General features: G+C 40.9%; 2 protein-coding genes across 10 annotated transcripts in view; one reads left to right on the top strand and one right to left on the bottom strand.

The window, feature by feature from the left end:
* The window catches only part of LOC126914204 (zinc finger protein 628-like), a 120393-nt gene extending 112733 nt beyond the window's left edge, over positions 1-7660 (bottom strand). The window contains exon 1 of one of the 4 annotated variants that reach the window (XM_050717827.1): positions 7528-7660. The gene's annotated coding sequence lies outside the window, so the exon portion shown is untranslated. The other 3 variants (XM_050717830.1, XM_050717828.1, XM_050717829.1) reach the window with 3 other exon arrangements.
* The window catches only part of LOC126914225 (uncharacterized), a 110087-nt gene continuing 95848 nt past the window's right edge, over positions 6969-21207 (top strand). For 2 of the 6 annotated variants that reach the window (XR_007709607.1, XR_007709605.1), the window contains exons 1-2: positions 7772-8256; positions 8588-8759. Coding sequence is in view for 1 of the 6 variants with exons in the window: in XM_050717878.1 (XP_050573835.1) it covers positions 7055-7102; positions 8588-8763 (224 nt within the window). In the remaining 5 variants the exon portion in view is untranslated. Of the gene's footprint in view, positions 7103-7771; positions 8257-8587; positions 8764-11328; positions 15138-21207 lie in introns of those variants that run through there. The other 4 variants (XR_007709608.1, XM_050717878.1, XR_007709606.1 and 1 more) reach the window with 4 other exon arrangements.

Here is a 21207-nt window from a genome sequence, read left to right as displayed (position 1 = left end):
ATTCTTTTTTCCCTGTCGTTATTCGATGATAATTTCGTACAGTTGGAAATGAGACTAGATCGCGGATGGTATGCGGTGTATGCAAATTTCTCGCTACGTTCTCACGCTGATCCACGAATACCGCGAGACAGTCCGATTTTGTATTATCGAAGATCTCTATTGAACGCAAATGTTTAAAAATATTTCGTAGGAATTTAATCGTAACATCGATGTCGCTGCTCGCCATTTTTTCATCCAAACGTAAACGACGTCCTATGACGTGGCTTTTTTTCGAATTTTGCGTAAACCAACATAATTTGTGCCGTTCGTCTTCTTCATTGTGTGTTTAAAAACACGTTAGTTATTAGTTATCACAGGCAGAATGCTCGTTTTATATAAAACCAATATCTCTCAGAAAGTCTAGAACTTTCTTGCCGTAGTCTCCTTTCGGTAACACGTTGAACGAATTTGATGGGTCGTGGTTTGTATTTGGAACAGGTGATTAGGATATGATCGATAGAGTTTTGTATGCAGCAAGTGTAACAAATGTTTGGTTCAGTTTTGACGATAAAACAGGAGCGTGTCCCATTTGTATGAACTATTGCATTGTTTTCGTTTGAGAAACATTTCGTATTTTATGTTAACAGTGTTCTTTATAGTTTTAGGAAAATGAATAAACGTATGGCCATACTTAACTAAAATTGAAATTAAAACTATAATATACTACTTTTATTACTTATTCCTATTTGTTTTATCAAACTATCCTATTAAATTAATACTACATTTCATATATAAAACTGTATCGTACACTGACAGTATGCGCGAAACTACAAACGAATCCTATCAGCGCTAGTCAGATGCCAAGAAATCAGAGTACTAGACACGTGTACCACGAAAAAATTGCCACAAAACTATGCCTCCCATCAGTTTTTCCTTATTTCTCAGTGGTTAATGACCCGAATGGTCGGCCAAGGAATGTCTTCGCGTATTAATCAGTCCAAAAAATGTACAAAACACCACGCTATTTTTCGTAACGGACCAGCTGACGCTATTTTTGTGTTTCCACAAAACGTGTTGCCGTTCGTATTCTTCAAGCGACGCGCGCCTCTCTAAAACGCATGATTTACACCGGCCATCGGACGTGCCAACAGCTGATTCTCTGACACGCTTCTGTCTGAATCTATTCTGACCTGCTTAGTTAAAATATGCTATCTAGCATTTTTTGCATTTTTCAATGTATGTTAAAATATTTGAAGTTCGCCCTTATTTATCTTTTAAGTAACGTTAGGTATACGTGTTTCTTAGAGATCTAACAACAGTTTAATTTGTTCGTACGTATAAATTTCTAAGTGCTTTTCAGATGACTTTGCTAGATTATAATCTTCTATGTATCTATCGTCTACCAAGTTAGATAGTTCCAAATTTAAACTCAGATATAACATTTTATTGTAGCAGCATGTTACCGTGGCAAGTATGAAAATTCTTCAATTTGTCGACGAATTTTTCCAGCTTTCACTTCTATTATCTCGACATTTTTCTCTTTAATTTACATATTTAAAACTATGAATTAAAAACAATCCCAAGTGTTTTCTATATTAAAACGCATACCTGGGATATTTAATCGTTACTTAATTGTTACGTTAACGCGAACGATCTTTCAATCGTTTACCGATTGTATTTTTCTAACGCTAAAAAGTATCTCAAGTTTCGTTACCGATATGCATGAATTTTCGCTTCGATTTTATGTTAAATATTTTCTTCGAATATTAAAAATCTCCTTTGGATGGTAAAGCGTGTGCAAAATTGAAATATCAAAATTTGAAAGTGCCAGCAGCGTTAATAATAGGTGCCTAAAATAATTTAATAATAATTTTGCCTGCGTACACGCGTATAATAATTATCCTATGGGCTATGAATCTCCGGCTCGACGAGATGATAAATAAATATTTTAAATTAGACAAGAAAGAACTGAGACGATAGAAAGAAAATGGCGAAAGTACAATTCTCTCGGATATTTCGAAGTGGCGGACAAAACATGTAACTAGTATCGGCAGTATTAATGTATAAGCATTGTATATGATGCGAAAAACCGCGTTATCGTTCGATAAACCGTGGCCGACTCTGTTATCCTCTTTCTTTCTGATTTTTCCCAGTAAAAATCTCGAGAACTTTCTCATAATCGCGGCCAGTTTCGTACTGTAGGAGAAGTTTCGTACTTTTCATCAAGTGTGTACGTACTTTTCTTCGAGTTCTCGCGGCGAAAGGAATTTAATTTGTGGTTTTTTCTTTTTGCTCTTCTTTTGAAGCGGCGCGGATGGAATGCGATGCTCGATTAAGAAAAACCAAAATTAGACAGCGATGCAACAACTGTAATTATCGTGCTCTGAATTCTGATAAGATCGTACACGTTCGTTATACATACATTGTTACATTCGGCACACGAGTACTGTTAGACAGGCGGTTTTGTTTAGTTCGCTTTCGAATCGAACGGAATGTAAAATGTTCGTAAGAGTCAGCAATTACGTTGCGAGATATGAAAATGTATATTTAACAGCGAGTATCAGCGGCTAAATAAAGATTCACCGTGCTATAGAAAGGTATGATTTCGAGATTCAAAGCTAAGAGATGTAAAATACGGTTTCATCAACTCTGTAATGTTTCGATAAGTCTTTCGGGGTGTGAAACGTAGCGAAAATATATTTGCTATTTCGTACGGTATGAAATATCTGTGTTTAAGCGTTGGACAACTTTTGAACCGTTCAAACTTTGCAACGTTACGATCACTGGAATCCTAAGGTGTTATAGTTTTTGCACTTTCATTCGGAAAAGCAACTGATTTTGTTCTGTATAACGATAACTTTGTAACGATATAATTTCCTTTGAGAATTTCTATATTTCACGTTAAAATAAAATCACGTTATTGTGCAAGTGCAATAGGTTTTTACGTTTTCAATATCGTATGAACTGCTTGGAAGGTAAACCGATCAACTAAATTATTTCTGAATTTCTAAATTTCATTAGTATTAGTATTCTCAAAGAAAACGATGACCTAGTTATATAAATTTATTCCTTGTTGGCGGATGACATAATTGCACACATGCACGACAGTGCATCGAATTCATTTGACAATAAAGAACACGACAATAAGAAATATGAGAACTATTCGTCGAAGGAAACATGACTTTAATTTTCTTTTAAAACGTTATATTTAATCAAATAGATAAGATTTGTCTCAAACTTTAGGTACTAACATGATCAGGGCATTTGAATATATTAATAACAATGATAATGAAATTTCAAAGTGTTTCGTACAACACGTATTTATAAAAGATGTCTACAAGTGTTCGAATATCTTCCTCAGTCATTATCTAATAAAAATTGCCTAAAATGTAAATTTTCTAGTATCCTAATAGCTCAAAACACGTCAATTCTACATTAATTTCTTTTTCTCGTGAAAACTAAGATCGATCTAAACTCACGCAACTCGTGCGGTTCCGAGAGACAAGTTTCCTCGATCCCGCGACGACCAGTACGGAACGTATATAACTTTCTCGACGTCGAATTTCTCAACTCGACAAATACTGTTTCGCATAATATGTAACACAGCGTGTCAACGTAAAAAGGGCAATATGTGATACTACATCTGTACCAACGCCTCGTATATCGTAACAGATTTTCCTGATTTATTCGGCCGCGTAGAAAGTGAATTCACGGAGAGTGTGGGCTCTAACTTCGCACGAGTTTCCCAAGCCGCTGCAACAATCGCGAACGCGGTTTTCGAAACGAACGAAAGTGCTTTCTAAACGTATCGTCATAATCGAACATTAACATCGATCGAACGTTGCCATCGATTTCTTTTGTTGAAACGTGTAATCAATGAAAAGCTAATTCTAAACTGAGTCATGAATTTAGAATACTTCATTTGGAAATCTCAAGCGAAGAAAATGATAAATCTTCTATAAAACATTAATGTTTATATTCAATATTTTGTCAACTAATTCTACGTGAAAATTATCCTCTCATTTGACTTTAGAATGAAATACCTGTTTTTATCATTCGTCGTCTTGAGCATTTGTTAAATGTTAAGAACGTTAATGTGATCTAATATTACTAATACGATATGTAAACTACCATCGTTTATAAATGGCATATCTTTGAATCTATCAGGCCATTTTTTCCCAAAAACTTCATGTTGAAATATTTTTTTGCGATCACAAAGTGATAAAAATTAGAAAATCAACAAAAATGAACTTGTCATATTTTCTTCATTTGACACGATAAAAGGAATACCGATTTTTTTTTTAATTCTACGTGATAATTAGATTTACGTAATAAAAAAATTCTTCATGAAGTTTGATACAATAGGAGCATGTTAAATGTTACTTAAAATATAATAAACGTTAAATATCTACGTAAAACAGAATTGAGGGGCTCGTAACGAATTGGTCGTAACAATTAGACGTTCGAAAAGAACTGTGAATACTCTAAGCAGGACTTATGTATATCTAGAAGCCTAGAAAAACCATGTTAAATAATTTATTACCAAGAAGGATGAAATATTTTTCAACAAGATACTCGTAAGGTTGCAGATAATAAAATGTCTGATTCTACCTAAATTTTTCTTAATTTTCGAATTAACTACAACTTTCCCAAACAATCTGACACTAACAATCAATGTTAAAAAAGATAAAAAAGAAAAGAAAGGAAGAAAAACAAAACGGAAAACTTTTCGTAACGATGAAGAAATCTAGACCGTCCGGATTTTGTTAAGAAACGATATTTTTATTGGCGTCACCCTGTATAAACCGCGCTGCCAACGATTTCCTCTGAAGATCTTCAATGTCACGTACGCGTCGATAACGTGAAAATCCGCGTGGGGACGCGGAACGCGCGTGCGGCAGCTACGGGACGCGGCAACTTCGTGGAAAATTCGCGGAACTTCCCGGAAAGCAATGAGCCGCGACAATTTCAACGCGTAACGATCGTTAAACGTCCAACGGTAGGTATATAACGTGTGCGTGTATGTGCGTAGAACGAGACGGATGGACGCAATAGACGCGGGCAACGGAGAAACGACGACGGAAAAGACGTGGTAGAACAGAGACGGTTAAGGTTGCAGCGAGACAGATAGAGGGAGAGAGAAAGAGTACGCGATAGAGACGGTGTGCATGCGAGAGAGATAGATAGAGACACGGTCGACGGTGCGAGAAGGAAAGTGCTACAGCACGCGACCTTCACGAAACGTCAAACGTCTATGCTGTTTAGCATGCAGGGCCGTACGACTGAAAGAGGTTCACCCACGCTCTCGCCCTCAAATACGTTTTCTCTCTTTCTCTCACAGAAACTAGACTATCATTTACCGATTCAAGATTCGCGGTGCTTTCCGCAACGTCGAGGAAATCGCATTTCGTCACTGTTACCATAATCTTGTAGAAACGGAACGACAGAACGTGATCTCTCGACGAACGAGAAATCGTAGGTGTATATGTATACGTATAAGCTTTCGAACCTAACAGTAGATGTTGATCGACTTTATCATTAGCGGACGACTGGTCTCGCGTGTCGGTTAAAATTGAACCGATCGTGGGCGAGCACGAGTCACAGGAATTTCGAGCTGTCAATAAACAGACGTGTCCGAGAGAAGCGACTCGAGGATGCAGAGAAACTTGTGTGACAGCGTGACACGCGAGACTAACCGTCCGATTCTCGCGCTTTGGAGGAGAATCATCTTCTACCTGATACCCCACGAAGATTCTTCTCCTTCTCTGGTATTCAGAGAGATTTTTTTAATTTGTTATTTGGTCGCTCACCCGAAAAGCAGTGCTCACCGATCGCCCACTTGACTGGCGTCGTCTTCCAAAAATCTCAGCTTACTCTCCCGACGCACGTGTGATATTTTCGTCCCGCCGTTGGCGGCTCACGGAACACGCACTCTTTGCCTCACGTTTTCGCTTCAACACCAATCGAGACGCGTTTCGAACGAACCACGGGCTGCCTCGCGTTCTTTTCCTCGTTCGATTCGATCCGATCCAGCATGTCGTTCGTGACTGGTTTTTATACACGACATTTCGTTCGCAATCGAACGCAAAACTCACTTGTCGCACGCTTGTCAGCGGCCAAGCCGCATCGTCGAGTATAGGTTAGGTAAGAAAGCTTGCTAGGTTAGAGAGCTTATTACGTACTGTTCCAGCCAACTTTTCGAAAGCTATCACTTTTGACGTCTCTCCGGTTGTCATTTCAGGAGATGCGTCGTCGATGCGTTTTTCACCAAGTTACTCATGTGCGCTGTCTCATAATGTGTGTTGCCGACGCACTCCTCTCGATCCGTCACTCGACGATCTTCGACACTTTGCATCGAACCGCGTCCCGGCCACGAAATTCCACGGGAATCTTCCTCTACGTCAATGCTGCTTTTAATCGGTGACACGATCGACCGACGTTGCTTTCACGAGTGCGTTTAACTTTTGTTTACTTTTCTCCGCGTTTGAGCGCGCCGTTACCGCGCCGATATGCCTTTCCGATTGATTCGCGGCGCGTTACGCGATCGCGGAAACGCGCTACTTTTTCAGATCTGCGACAGATCGTCGAGATATCGCTAGAATCGCACACTGTCGCTGTAATCGATTATCGTACTTCACTATTCACTTGTCACGTGTCTTCGTGTATCGATGCGCGGCGTAACGAATTTTTCCTGGCCAGCCTATCGCTCGTGCCAAAAACTTTTTTGGAGTCGGTTTCCGGATCGTTCGAAATGATTCACGAGTGTTAATCAACGTGTACGATGCGTTCGCGATCTCGTGCGTGGTGAACACTTTGATTCGTAGCATGACAGTGACAAACAACGATTGCGTCGAAGTAATCGAAGAAATTGGCGAATCATAGACGGTTCGCGAATGCTTTGAAAAATTTGTTTGGCAAAAGTTAAACAGCACAAGGTCGATCAACGTCGAACGTGGTTACGATGCGTTGCGAGAAACGATTCACGATCCACTGGCGTCCGCGCCACGGGTAACTGTCAACCGTGGGATTTCACGTGTCTCGGGCGCGCTGTTCGGCCGACAGAGACGTTCTCTCGATGGGAAATCCAATGATCGTGCACGAGAGATCTGCGAGCGGGTGCAAAGTGCGTGTTCCGTGTCCTGCCGTGTGTTTGTATTCTTTTTCTTTTTCGCGTATCGGACGATGGAATCGAAGAAAATTGTAGCTGATACGGTGCTCTTTTTCTTTTTCTCTCTCTCTCTCTCTCTCTCTCCCTCTCTATCTATCTATCTGCTTTTTCCACGGGTATCGCTCGTGACAGCAAACAGCAGCGGCGACAACAACAACAACAGTAGCAGTAGCAATCAATGTCGTGAAATGTAACAGGAACGGGCACGTACGAGGAAAAAAAACTTCTTTTTCACACCCCGGCAAAAGTGTTTCGTCGTAAAAAAAAAAATTGAAAAAAAGGAAATAAATAACGAGAAACGTGTAATCACAGATCGCTGCCGACAATTGCACGCACTTGGAGCCACGAATTCGAATGGACACTCGCATAGAAATATTTACCTTGCTACATGTAAAATGAATAGAGAGCCTGCCTGAATCGAACGAAGGAAGGCTCAACCGGCCCACTGTGACGTCGCCGGCCTACTGTCAGCTCAGCGCTCGCTCGGCCCCGCGGTCAACTAACCTACCGTGTTCGCCGCGCAGACTTTACCGACAAAATAAATCGATTCGGTACCGCCCACGAGCATAATTCGTCCACGATAAATCCTATTCGGTTATATAACTAATTTACGCAAAAGTTTCACGCCGATATCATTATTTAATAAATATCTAATGTTGTTTCGGTCGCTCGCTTGACTAGCGTAGTAGTCAGGTGTGAAACGCTCACGCGCACAGCCACACATACAGAGACGGCGCACGTTTCCCTCGCAGATCTCGCGATTCGTAGAGCCATAGGCGTCGTTGGACCAAAAAAACTCTTGTTCGTCGTGTTAAGGGTGGGAGGGGAGATCGTGTAAGAATATCAAACGCATTGACGTCTTACGCAGCACGGAAGGTAATTATTTCGGACGTACTTTGCCGCACGTCTGACCTCGAAATTAGAAATTTCGCACGGTTTGGACTGGCGTAGCTCGAATTTACGTGCGCGACAGAGACAGTATAGGAGTAAGATAGCGCGAGACAGCGCGTGTGCGTGCATACAAGAGAGAGGAAGATAGAAAGAGAAAGATAAAGAGATGCACAGACGGAACAGATATTCGCGTGCAATTCCGCCCCGATTTGTCACAGGTATTTTCCCCTTCCTCTTCCTTTTGTTACATCGCCTACGCAACATCGAGTCGAAGATGCTTTCCTAAAATTTATATGCAGATTTTTCTTTTCGCGTTAAGCTCGATAGTTTCGCGGGCTTTCAAAGGCTATCGAGAAACGTTGTCTCCCTCTCTAAAACCGATTCTCATTTTTCCATATTCGTATCGAACAAAAGTCCACGTATTTTTCCTAACCTTTCTTAAACCATTCTTCTTAAGAAAGGGAGAGAGAGAGAGAGAGAGAGAGAGAGAGAGAGAGAGAGAGAGGAAGAGAGAAAGAAAGTAAGAAAAAGAAACAATCTTTTGTACAGATATCGGAGAAAGGATCGGAAGGAGCTGAATACCACGAGAATCATATCGGAATACGAAGGGGACCTCGAACGCGCGACACGTGCGACTTCGAATTAGAAAAAGTAAACACGCGTTCGGCCAGGTGGCGCGGAATGTCGTTGCTATATCGATGTGCGGACTCCACGCGCGCAGGTAAGTACGTATACTTTTCGTGCAATATATAGTTGTTACGATATGTCTGGCTATATAGATTCTTAGGTAATACTAATTGCGTCCGACTGTCGACTACATCCGTAAAGCTCGCGGCAGCCGCGTGCGTGCTCGAGAGGGCGCGCGCGCGCGCGTGTTTGCTAGCGAGCCAGCTCGCGAGATCACGCGTCTATATACGCACACGTGGACCTGCACACAAGTACACCGCCGCGGGGAATAATTTCATTGTAGCTACTTTAATGCGATCGTCGCCGATAAATTATTCCTAGGCTGATAGCTCGTGATCGCCGCCGTAAGAACCGGAATTTACGGCGAGTCGTGCCGTCTCGGTTTAAACGCAAATCCATCGTGCAAATTGAATTGCCTCAATGTCAATAGTTTCTTCATCCGATGAAAGAAGGCCATGCGGTGGCACGTTAACGCACGTAATCCTCCCCCCCAGCCATTCTTTTAATGGTGTTTCTCGATCGATCACGATGCAATTCTTTTATTTTCAACGTTTTTTTACATAACGTTAAACATAGGAAGAAATGCTCGAGATAACTGTAGTCGCGACACTTTTTAAGTTTGTAGAGCATCCTCGGAACGATTAATAAATTATGCATTGTGTAGACTCGGAACTAGTTATGCATACTTTGGCTTTTTCAAATCTTTCTTCTTGTGTACACGTTGCACGAACATGAGTTATGAGCGTGCTATAGCGAAGCACATTTGATACGCCAACGCGAAGAACTCTGTGTGAATGGAATTACTTTGTTGCGATTTCCGTCAAATCACCCGAGTTTTTCCTTTATCGATCTTCATCGTTACACGCTGGGACGTAGAATCGCGCGTTACGTAGGTGTTCTGTAGAATATAAAAAACGTCCGATACCGACATTCGAAATATAATTCAGAAATCTTTACTCTACAAACGAAACAAATAATAAAATATGAAAATAAAGATATTGAATATTACAGATAAAAGTACTAACAATCTCGATTAAGAATTTAATATTTCCAAAATTGATAGTAATCGAATAGATATCATTTATTAATTCCAAAAGTTGTCAATCAAAATTTCTTTCGTTATAAAACCTTGGCAAACAACAATTAAATCGCGCATTAAACATCCGCACTCCTATAGTTCCCATTATCCGCGGTTTTTCCTGGTCGCGAGGAAACACAATCGTGCCACGTCGACGGCGTTAGTCCAGGAAAGCGACGCGCGTCTAGTATCGCTGTAACAGGATGAAACGACGCGGTGGTGGTGCACTCGGAGAAATTGCACCGAAAAAGGTAGAAAAAGGGGGAGGAAGAGAGAGAACATCTAACCAGCTGGCTTGATGCTTCATTATGGCTGCTGGTTTTTACGGTGACCCTCGTCGCGCGGTACTCACCGGGTATTTTCCCGCGTGATAAACGCGATTATTGTCTGGTGTTGTTTGCAGATCGATCCGGTGTTGCATGCGCGTCCACGTGCACGTTGTTTTTCATAGATCGACCGCATCAGAGGGCGGCGGAGGTAGAGCTGACGGGATGATCGGTTGAAATTGCGCGTCTACGCTTTCTTAAGTAACGCATTGCGCGTTGCGTGAACGGAACTCCACGCAGAAAGAGAGAGATAGAGAGAAAGATAGATAGATAGATGGATAGATAGATAGATAGATAGATAGATAGATAGATAGAAAGAGAAAGAGAGAGAGGGAAGGAGAGGGAGAGTGAGAGAGAGAGAGAGAGAGAGAGAGAGAGAGAGAGAGACGGCTGGTGTGCCAGCCCGTGGCAATTGCTACACTTCGTCTCGCGCACCTTTATTTTTGCTTTGCGTGAGCGCAGGTGCCTCGTCGAGCACGTGACGTCGCTTGTGTATCTGCATCCACGTAATACGCTATTAGGTAACGCGTCGATAGTGCGTGAATCGGATTTGCCGTCGTAACGCCTGCCTGCCGCCTACAGTACGTTTCATTGTCCGCGGATACCAGCGAACCTGCACAAAAGTCGGTTTTCACACGGGACTCGAACACAACACACCAGCCGTCCGTGTACCAACGATAGAAAAACGTTTCGCTCGCCCGGAAGGACGTTTCGTCGTTTGAATTTTCACGGTGCGTCATGGTGTTCGCGCGCTTTCCACGTCTCCGGATATAGTCGAGTTCTCTCTCGCGAAATTCTGTCAATAACGCGACACCGCTGCGCGGATTTCGTTGCTTATAATTCGCTCTGTGCATCGATATTTATCGTTTGATCCTTTTATCGAGCTTAAAATTCTTTCGTACACTAGCGTCCATAAGTGTTTCTATACTTCCAAATTATTGCAAATATATAAACTGTACATAACTATCGGTCTCTGATCTCATGTCAAGCGATCACATATAATTAGTACATCGATGAAAACAATAGTTAATATATGAATTAATATAAATAAAAGAAGAATTTGAAAATAATAGAAGATAATAGTAGAAGATTGCATTTCTTCATAATCTAAAAGTTTATATTGGTTTTGTGAAGTGTCAGCTGTTTATTAGATATAAATACAAAGATCGAGTGATGCAATTTTTATTTGTTGTCCTTAGTTCTCTCCTTTCGCACTTGGACGGACTTCTGGATTTACGCTGTATTACATTTTTTGCATCTCAATTACAGCCAAAGGCAAAGAATTAATCATAACGTTGAAAATACAATAAAAATCTGAATCTTTTCATCGAATTACGCCAGATGTCCAAATATTTATCGACAGTAATGTATATATATTATAGTAAAAGATGTATTGTATTATAAATGCTAGTTTTCTTTAGAGTTTCGTTTGCGTCTGCTGTATTAAAACATTTATAAGACACTAAATTGCGTATATGGTAATTTATTTCTGTACTTCGTTCGATAGGTCAGCTATTCGCTAGCTAGATCTTGTATATTGCTATTGTGAAAAAACAATGGTTACTAGAACGATCGTAAGGATGCACATCGATAACCTATTTGCAATATTTTTAATGAACGTTTTGCTCGTATCATGCCGATAAAGTACAATTCTCACGTGTGTATTGATACCGCAACAGCGTATTTTTCCAGCATCGTTGCTGATAATATTTGAAAGATCTAAAGAGTTCTATGTTATACCGTGATTCGATGAAATCTGTGAAACATTGATTAATGAAATTGCAACACTGTGTGGTGACTGTGATCGTTAGAGCTTGGCGTCGTGAAATAGTGCAGAAACAAGCGTTAACTGTAATCTCATGAAAGCATCCTTGGGTCAAAATGTGCACGCCTATTCCTGTTACATACTCATTAAGCAGGTATCTGTTCACGTATCTACCCGCACGTGTTCGTTTCTTTTTCTTGGAGAATCAAATAAACAACTTTCAAATACAGCGAACACAATCACTTTATTACTACGTGGATAAAAAGAAAGAAAAGGCGATTAATCTGAGACCTTAGATGACCTATTAAAAATGTTCATTTTGAGATTGTGTAATAAGCACCTCGTGACATTTGCATCGGTCAGTCGGTTGTCATTGTGCTGGGAAATTTTTCATCTAGCGATAACACATGACGGACGATTTCTTTTTTTTTTCTTTTTTTCATAAATCCAATCTTACGGTCTAGTCTCGAGTAAACAATGTGGATGGTATTTTAAAATGTCAAACGTTGGAACGTTCGCAAGTTCGAACGTTTCTATATTATTCGACTAATTTTTAACGTATAAAACACACTTACTAGAGTAACCGTTTAATCATCTGATTGCTCCCTTTGAAACAACGTAAGAAATGTCGGCGTGTTTTCCCTGCTATCCTCTAAATCGATAACTCATTTTTATGCTAGACCCGTTTATTGGTCCATTCAATTAATATTCTATCGCAAGAACCAGGCCAGCCTGTATCGCGTGATCTATGTCTGATATCGATGGTGTCTCACCACTTATTATCATGAATTCTCCGAGAACCTGTGAAAAATTGAAATCTGATCTTTCGTCTTCTCGAACGACTAAAATTTAAATACGATATTGTTCTGGTTATTCTCTCGACCATTTATCACGCCAACTTTTAATAATATTAATTATAATTCCTTTTTTAATGTTATCGATTATAATTCGTGAAAAATTTGCTTAAAACGAGATATATCGACAAGTTAAATTTTCGTTCGAAGAATGTGATATGCTCGTTTATTGAACTATATCGTTGACCAAATTGTTTATAATCGTCTGGCGACAAACGCGATCCGCGATACGTCTCAATTAAAAATCCGCAGTCGGCGTCGAGGTGTCAAAACATTTCGCACGCTATTAATATAAAAGCGCGGCCGCGTAACACGCTCGCACACGCTCACGTGCCAACAAAGTTACTCTAATTAATGGTAGCACGTTCGGTATTGTATAATTCTGTTTACGGTGGTTGCTGGCCTCGTCTGCATACGTCATGCAGCATGCGCGTACCAATTTCTACGGCTGATTGTTAAGTTCCATTTATTGGAATGTAACACTCGAATGAATGCGCGACCTGTGAAAACGCTTTTTAATATGATGAATAATCTGTGTGCATTGCTGCACGCCGCTCGATAAACGCAATGTCATCAATCAGGGATACCGAACGGAATACTAATTTCCCAGACGATTTCAAAGATGCATGGACTGTTAAAGTTGCGAAGGGTTACGATATTAAATGAAATATTTTTTTTTGTTTTCCCTCTTTTTTTACGTATCGTCGCTTTAAACTGTCGCTTACGATTCTCTCAATTATGCTGCTATTTTAATAAGCATACATTTTATTAAAAGCGCCTTTGGAAATTTTAAATAACATTATATCTATTCGTTAATTTCATAGAAGCGTAATACGTGGTAAAACACGTTGACCCAATTTATATAAATCTTTCGAAAAATCTCATCGAAGAAAGTTTGTTTAAAATTCTATTTCTGTTAACATTGTGACGATATTATCGATTTTTGTAGTCGTTTTAATTGAATATAAAAAATGAATGACTTATATTAATTAGATGATTACCAATCAATTTGTATTATACCAATAATCTTGAATATGTAAAATGACGTATATTCCATTCGAATGTAATTTATATCGTTTGTAAAGTAAAGTTGTGCGTACTAGGGATCGCTAGTGGAGGAATTGCGTTTCAGAAACCGATCACTGAAACTCGTACGAATCAAGCATCTGCGTTGCAAGTCTGCACCCATTAAATCTTCCAACCTGACTACCCCAATACACAGCTATCAGTCCCATTAAAATTAACAATGTAACAGAACAATGTGTGGTAACCACAGCCAATTGTCTCGATTGAATTCCAGAAGTTGAACCCCGGCCGTTCTAATTGGGCTTGGTCTTTTCTTAGATAAACGATAGGCATGTTCAGCGGTATCTTTCTGCATTGTTCGAATCGATTAAAAAGAATTCCGCCACCTACGTGTGGTCACGTATGTACGTGCGGTTTCAAGGCTATGTAAATTCTGAAATATCGATGGTGGAGCGGCGAACGATCGTCACCTTGGTTTTCCTAGGCGGTGAAAAGACCAAATTTCCTTTTTCCAACGACGCGCGGTAAAGGCTTATACTTTCGAAGCGGTACCGGTGTTAGTTTCGAAGGGACGTGTGTACCTGTCACGTCACAAAGCGTCGGGGTTCCAATCAAGCGTTAAGGGGAGACCACCGGGCGTCGTGGCATAGAATTTGCAACTATGCTAATAAGAGGCGAGCCGAACGGACAGCTAATGGCTGCCGAGAGAAAAAGGACGAGCAAAAGTGCACAATGAATTCGTGAGGTCGTGACGCTAGGGAGAAAGAGGGACGGACGACGAGACAAAGAGGGCCAGCGTAGGATGAAAGGGTAGAAGGGAGAAAGAGGATAGGGAGGACGGAGGGCGACCACGGATCAATCGTAGCCTTCCGTGTTCCCTGCCGCCCCTCGGTCGCTTTCCACCCCTCGTCCTATTCCTGGCCCTCCCCCTTCGTTTGCCCCTTCACCTACCAGTCGACTTGCACCCCTGCAACTCGCCTCCACCTAACCCCACTCCATCCACCACTTCTCACCCCGCCGATACACCCTTCTACTCGCTGCAACTCTCAACCCTCTATCGTCGTACTTGCACCGACGTGCACGCGTCGTTACGCAGGCCCAGACCTGTCGACCAGACACAGACTCTGTCTGTCTGTCTCTCTCTCTCTCCCTCTCTCTCTCTCTTTCTCACTCTGGTGGTTTCTCCTCCTCCACCCTTCTCGTCTTCTTCCCTTTCTTTCTTTCTTTCTTCCTTCTCCACTTTTCCTCACCGAGTCCACCATTTCTCTCCCTTCGGATATTTTTCTTCCACCCTTCCCCTCCGCCCTTTTTTTCCCTCTTCACGCTCGTCCATGCGACTTTCTTCGTCCCTTAGTCCCTCTTTTTCCTTCACTCTTTCCCCTCTCGTCTTTACCTACTCGTTTCACCCTCTCGTTTCACCCTCTTGTCATTTTGTGGCTGTCTTCCTCCCACCGGTCACCCTTTCTTTCCCACTCACGTTGGAGGGCTAAGCGCGCCGCACAGAGTAGGTCAGTGGCGTGAATGATCATCAGTATTCGCGCCCGTGTGTGGGTGCGTCCGACTACGCAGCCGCTCGTACCCTCCTACCATTTGACGCGCACCCTCGCGTGTCCGCGAAAACCCAACGACGTTGTCTGCCCCGCTTACGAGATGATTTCTGATTTACCTTCCTTTCTCCGTTACCTCGTGTGTCAGTATGTGTATATCGTTTATTGTAGCAGCTGTTATACGCTCAGCCAGTCCACTGGCGAGCAATACCACGTTTCCAACCATATCGCGGTTTTTTACTGCCTATCGATTGCAGATTCGTGGCTCACCGATTGCATCGTTCGCTTTCGATTTGACATGGTAGGGGAATTAAGTACATGTTGCTACAATTTTACAATTTTTTATGTCTCAATCTGAAAATAGCAAAAAAAAAAGAGTTCGGTCAAAAATAATTCAAAGAACGCTGTTAGATATCTTAAAGCGTGAGTTAAGCGCGTTACGTAATTATTACGAAAAATCATTTAGACGCTTTGTACATATCTAGCGTCTACATAATAATTGTAAAGTCTGAATAGAATACGTTTTAAATACAATTATCATTTCAACTATACACTATAGGATAAAAAAAAACGATGTTACAATAAAATAGTAGATAGAAAAAAAATATAACGACCGCGAATCGCAATCACGCATTGGAAAATGTTAAAAGAAAATTACGATGTCGATGAAATCGTAGATTTTGATAGCTTTACATAGTTACGAGCAGGCATTGCATAAGCTGAACTGTATCTTGCAGCCTGTCATATCCGAGCGAAGGATGTGTGCGCAGAATTGCACCGTGAATTGGACGAGTTTCACGGTCTCGACCTTGGGGCGGTTTAACTAGTTTTCACAACTTCTTGCACTACGTTCCGCGAGATTATTTTTACTTCCTGGTTAAGTATACGTGTATGTATGCTTGTGCATGCATATATATCCGGCCAAGATCGTAAAATACGCCAGCCGCGATCCGACGACTTCTTTTTAATCTTTGTTTCTTTCCCGTGATTCTTTTTCTTCAACTTACATACGTACATAAACCAGATGTAGGAGAGGATTCTCTGCTTTTAGTTTCGTACTTTGCACGCAGCTGTGCACAAATCTTATCTACACTTTCAGTCGACGCGTTTTTTCTAAAATTAACAAATGTCTCAAATCCGAGAAAAATTCCGAAATAAAGAATAAAGAAAGATTCATTGCTGTGCGAGATTTCTTATTTCAATTCCATATTAAATATAACCATAAACCATTATGAATCTTCTTGATTCGTTAAAATATTGAACAATATTGAAATATAAAAATATAAAGGATATCAATGATTTTCTTTCCATTTTCTAACCATTCCGATCCGATATTTCGGTAGTTCTTGTAGCTTTCGGATTGTCAGCTTTTAGATGGTAAAAGTTTGACAAATGAATGAATTGAGAATAAACAATTTCGAAAATAATTATTCTTACTTCATCGTCAAGATCTTATCCATTAGATACAGAAAATCCATATTTTCCACTTTTTAAATGCGAAGACGTGAGGTTCCCATAATACTTGACTCTTGTCTTTTTCTCACAGTAAATTGTAAAAAGATAAAACATACATTTAATTAGTCGTTGTATTCACAGTTACTTTTTCGATTTTTAAAATTAAATCGTTGCATTAGACAGCGATACGATACCTAAATTTAATAAAACATATACAGACACTGAAACGACTCAATAAGATACAGCATAGAATTGAAAGCACAGAATTTTCTCTACTCCTAACACGTATCTGTGTACTTTCGTATCTCGGATAGTCTTCGTTCGTCCAAACGATTAATTACAAACACGATCGACTTGGATTCGACCTGGTACAGCGTTGATGTTTCGCGACACACCGAATGGTTAAATTTTCATGGCGCGATCGGCGACGTAACGCGGCGAGTTAAATCGTAATGTTTGAATGCGCGCGACCAGTCGCACCGCAACGCATTGTCGAATATTGAAAGGCCAATTTGCCCGCGCTTTCGAGTCGTTCTAAAGTTTGCACGGGTCTGTCAGCGGCCCATCTCGCGAATTAAAAAAAAATCGTACGCTCGCTAATTGGAAAAGAACGCGAACAAAAGGGGAAAACCGTGGCACGGAAAGCGACGCGTTAGTTTCGGTCTCGCGATCACGCGGCGCGGATTCACGCGCAGGAAGATGCATCAGGTCACGTCTCTTTTCGCATGCGTCTAAAAATAATTGAATCTGCGCGAGTAATGGTTACGGATTAAGACGCATAGGCGCGCAGGTGATTTCTTTCTCGCTTCGAGTTTTCAATCTCTGTCTGTTAGGTTCGTTAGGTACCAACGGCTAATCAATCTGTTCGATTTTCTTTGTACTTACCGGTTGCGTAGCACGAGGAAAGGATGAAAGAAGAGTTGCATGTTGAAAAGGAAATCGAGAAGAGAAGGTTGGGCGTTTTTATTCCAGGGTTCGAGTTATATACACAGAAATAGAAGAAATTTGCAATTTAATGGCTGTATGTGTTTCTTCGTGCAGATCAACAAAAATATTAAAAGAAGGACGTTTTTAACGTATATCTTGCGCACTCTTGCATTATAATTTGACAAATGGGTAATAAGATTAGCCAATATCCAAATTACAGTAAATTGTGGACTCGTGCTGCACAGATAGCTAACCCAGTTTTGCAAATTAGAAGTTAGGTCACTAATAGTATCAGTATATATTACAAGTGTTGATTGTACGATTATTAGTTGTATTATTTGTAAGATTTATACGTTAACGCGTATAACGTTTGATATTCTACGCTTCTTAAAGAACCAAGAGCTGCATCCGAAGAAAGAATTATACATTGACAGCAACTTTATTTTATCAATTCAACGTTCCTATGTATCTATACGTCAGATCGGATTTCATATAACATTTTCTCACAAAAATGAAGACGTTAATGGTTCATTAAAATTAATTTCGACACACGTAATCTTCGTAAGAGGACATATCTCGAAGAGTACAAAAGAGAAGAGAATATACTTTTTTCCAAGTAGAAGCCCAATGGTGGTGGCTGCATCGTCGAGTCGAGTTAGTTTATGGGGACCGGAGTCTACGTAGACATCTCACGATCTAACCTTACCCAACCTCCATCCCAGCCTTTCCTAGCTCTAGCCTAGCCTAGAGCTGTGTAGGAGAAGTGCACTCCACCACACTGCACGGACGTCTGCCTAGTATTGATCCTCGGCTCAGCTACTGGCTACCTTCACCCACTAATAATTCTTGTCAGTCTCTCACAGGCTCGACGATTCAGGCCCACCTTCGGATCTGTTTTTCCAAGACACGGCTGGAAAAAATTTATGAAAGTCAGCGGTGGAAATGCTGCCCTTTACACGAGCCTCGACAACTACATCATTTCGCATCGTCTCCTCCTTCCTTTGTGTACTTCTTTCTTCTTTCTTTTTTTTTATCGAATTATCAGAAGCTTGTATATAACGATGCATCGTAATAATAAGCATTATAGTTTGAATCGCAGCTTTACGTGTTTCGTACAGAACGGTGTAATTGTTTCGAGAGTATAGTTGTTTTAATTGGCGAATCTGAGGTAGATGTTTAAATGGAGTTAATTACCCAGACTTCCAAATGTAATTTAGAAGAAACTATGGAGGATTATTAAAGTTATAATAGACTCTCGTTTAGCGAAGTTCTTTTGTTAATAGTATCCCTTTTTTCTTACTAGTCTGCGTGTGACATTTCGATCGTGCAATTTCTTCTGTTTTCAATAAAAAACAAAACGAATCGACCTTTTCCAAAACATAATTTGTCTAAATCGCTTTAAAAACCTAACTTATTTCAACTAATTCGACCAAGTCGCCAGTAATAGTCGATGCGCCTGCCAACGATCAGTTAAAAAAATATCACATCATTAACATTAAATCGTTCGATTTCGAACGAATCTCGTTTCAATATGCTGCAAACATATATTTCAACGTAACAGTCTAGTCCTAGTCATCTGAAATAATATCGAAAATACTTAAATAATAAAAGGTGTTGAAAGAACGTTGGAATCAGTCACGGCAATTAAACGACAATCACGAAACAGTCGACGTTCCTGGTTTAGCTTAAAGTTCAGGCTTTCACCGTATCTTCTAGAGTTCTGCCCACCCACAAATATCGGTCGATTAGTTCCGATAACGACGGTCTCGATATTTCGAGACAACGCAAGCGACATCTGCCTCGAGTGGTGGTTAGATCTCGAGGATGGCGACGACGCTGGTACATCGTCGTCGTCGTCGTCGTCGTCGATAGACTCACGTCCCTTAACGACGTTCTGTGCTGCGGTGTCGAGACTCGAGGTTCTATATCACGATGCTGCAAAATGTATGTCTCCTAGTGATAAACGGAGTCAACCCATCCGCCACCTTGCCGTACCACCATCGGCGTCCCTAACCCTTCTAACCTCCAGTGGTTTCCCCACTTTTCATCCTACGGTTGCATCTCTTTCTCCCCCCATCGAACGTTTCACACTTATGCAACTAACCACCCTTGCGTGGTCCCAGGGTAGCTTTAACGCCACACAATTCGCTAATAGAAGCGTAGTAAGCTTTTTGCGTGACCACAGGAGTAGTTTCCCTGTTACAATTGTTTATCCGTATTGCTTTTTGACACTTTATCGCGGCTTTAGTTTATTTTTTACTTTTATCGTTCCTTGTGCTTTATTTACGGATGTTTTCGAACGTACTTTATACATCGCAGGATGGTGTATTGTCATTTTTCGAGTTTCAAAGGATTAAGAAAACTTGAACATTTTTAACATCGCAGTTTCTACAATCTGCCAGTATTTTTTTTAATATTTGTCGGTATCCGCTCAAAGTAATTTACGTTTACTATTATCTGTTAGATCTACCATAAGCGAGATTGTGCCGATGGCTCGTAATAATTTCATTCTTACGAGATACACGAACGAGATAGTGATTCGTCGAGAATAATTCTACGTTTTCCATTCTACAAAAATATGCCAAAAGTATATACCGCAAAACCGCAGGCCGTTTTCCCAAACATTTTGATTCTTCAATTTCTAACGTTTTCAAAAATTCAAAACAAAAATTCAAAAAATTCAAAAAATATTAAACAACGCGACCGCACGAAAAATAACAGAAACATTTGAAGAAAAATATCTAAGTCCCTTCGTGAAATTTCCAAAGAACACAAAAATCACCGAACAATACAACGACGCGGACGATAAGAAGTAAAGGAAAAGGAAGAAAGAGAAAAGAACACGTGGGTGGTTGCGGTGCTGATATTAAACGCGATCAAAGTGCATCCGAGTAAGAATCGAAGAGGAGCCCGCGTGGTGGCAAGCCTGCGAATCGGATTCGCTTTCGGAGGTCGTATGCACATGTGGCTGCTTATCGCTCGGCGCGGGTGCATGCACGTGGGTGGGACCGAGAGGGCGATATGCACACACGCGGGTATCCGGTGCAGCACGTTGCTGCACCGTCGAGAGAGAGTACAAACGGCTGAAAGCGAAACGTAAACAAACAGGTAGCTCTTCATCCAAACCAAATAGCGGGGGAGTAAAACTGTGCGCGGCGCGCTGTCGGCAGTTGCCGACGCGAGCACGGAAACTTTCTTCCCTTTGTTTCCCATTATATTTCCACATTACTTTTTTAAACGCCCCGTTAAATAGTAAGCGCCGCGAGTCTCGCGCGCAATTTTAGCCATTAGAACAAAACGAAGGAAAAGAGCGAAGGGCGGTGTGGAGGGCGGAGAATGAAAGAGACACGTAAACAAGACAGGCAAAAGGGTGAAAAAGAAGGGAGAGAGAGAGAGAGAGAGAGAAAAAATAGAAGTTTCAACGCCGTGAAATTCGCGTACCCCGTAATACCTGCTTGTTTGCATCCCTGTATTCTACCATTTTATTACTGTAAGATACAAACA

This window comes from Bombus affinis, chromosome 3 (genome assembly GCF_024516045.1).
Source record: "Bombus affinis isolate iyBomAffi1 chromosome 3, iyBomAffi1.2, whole genome shotgun sequence".
In the NCBI taxonomy this organism is placed as follows: Eukaryota; Metazoa; Arthropoda; class Insecta; order Hymenoptera; family Apidae; genus Bombus; species Bombus affinis.
This window is presented reverse-complemented; position numbering and strand designations above follow the sequence as displayed.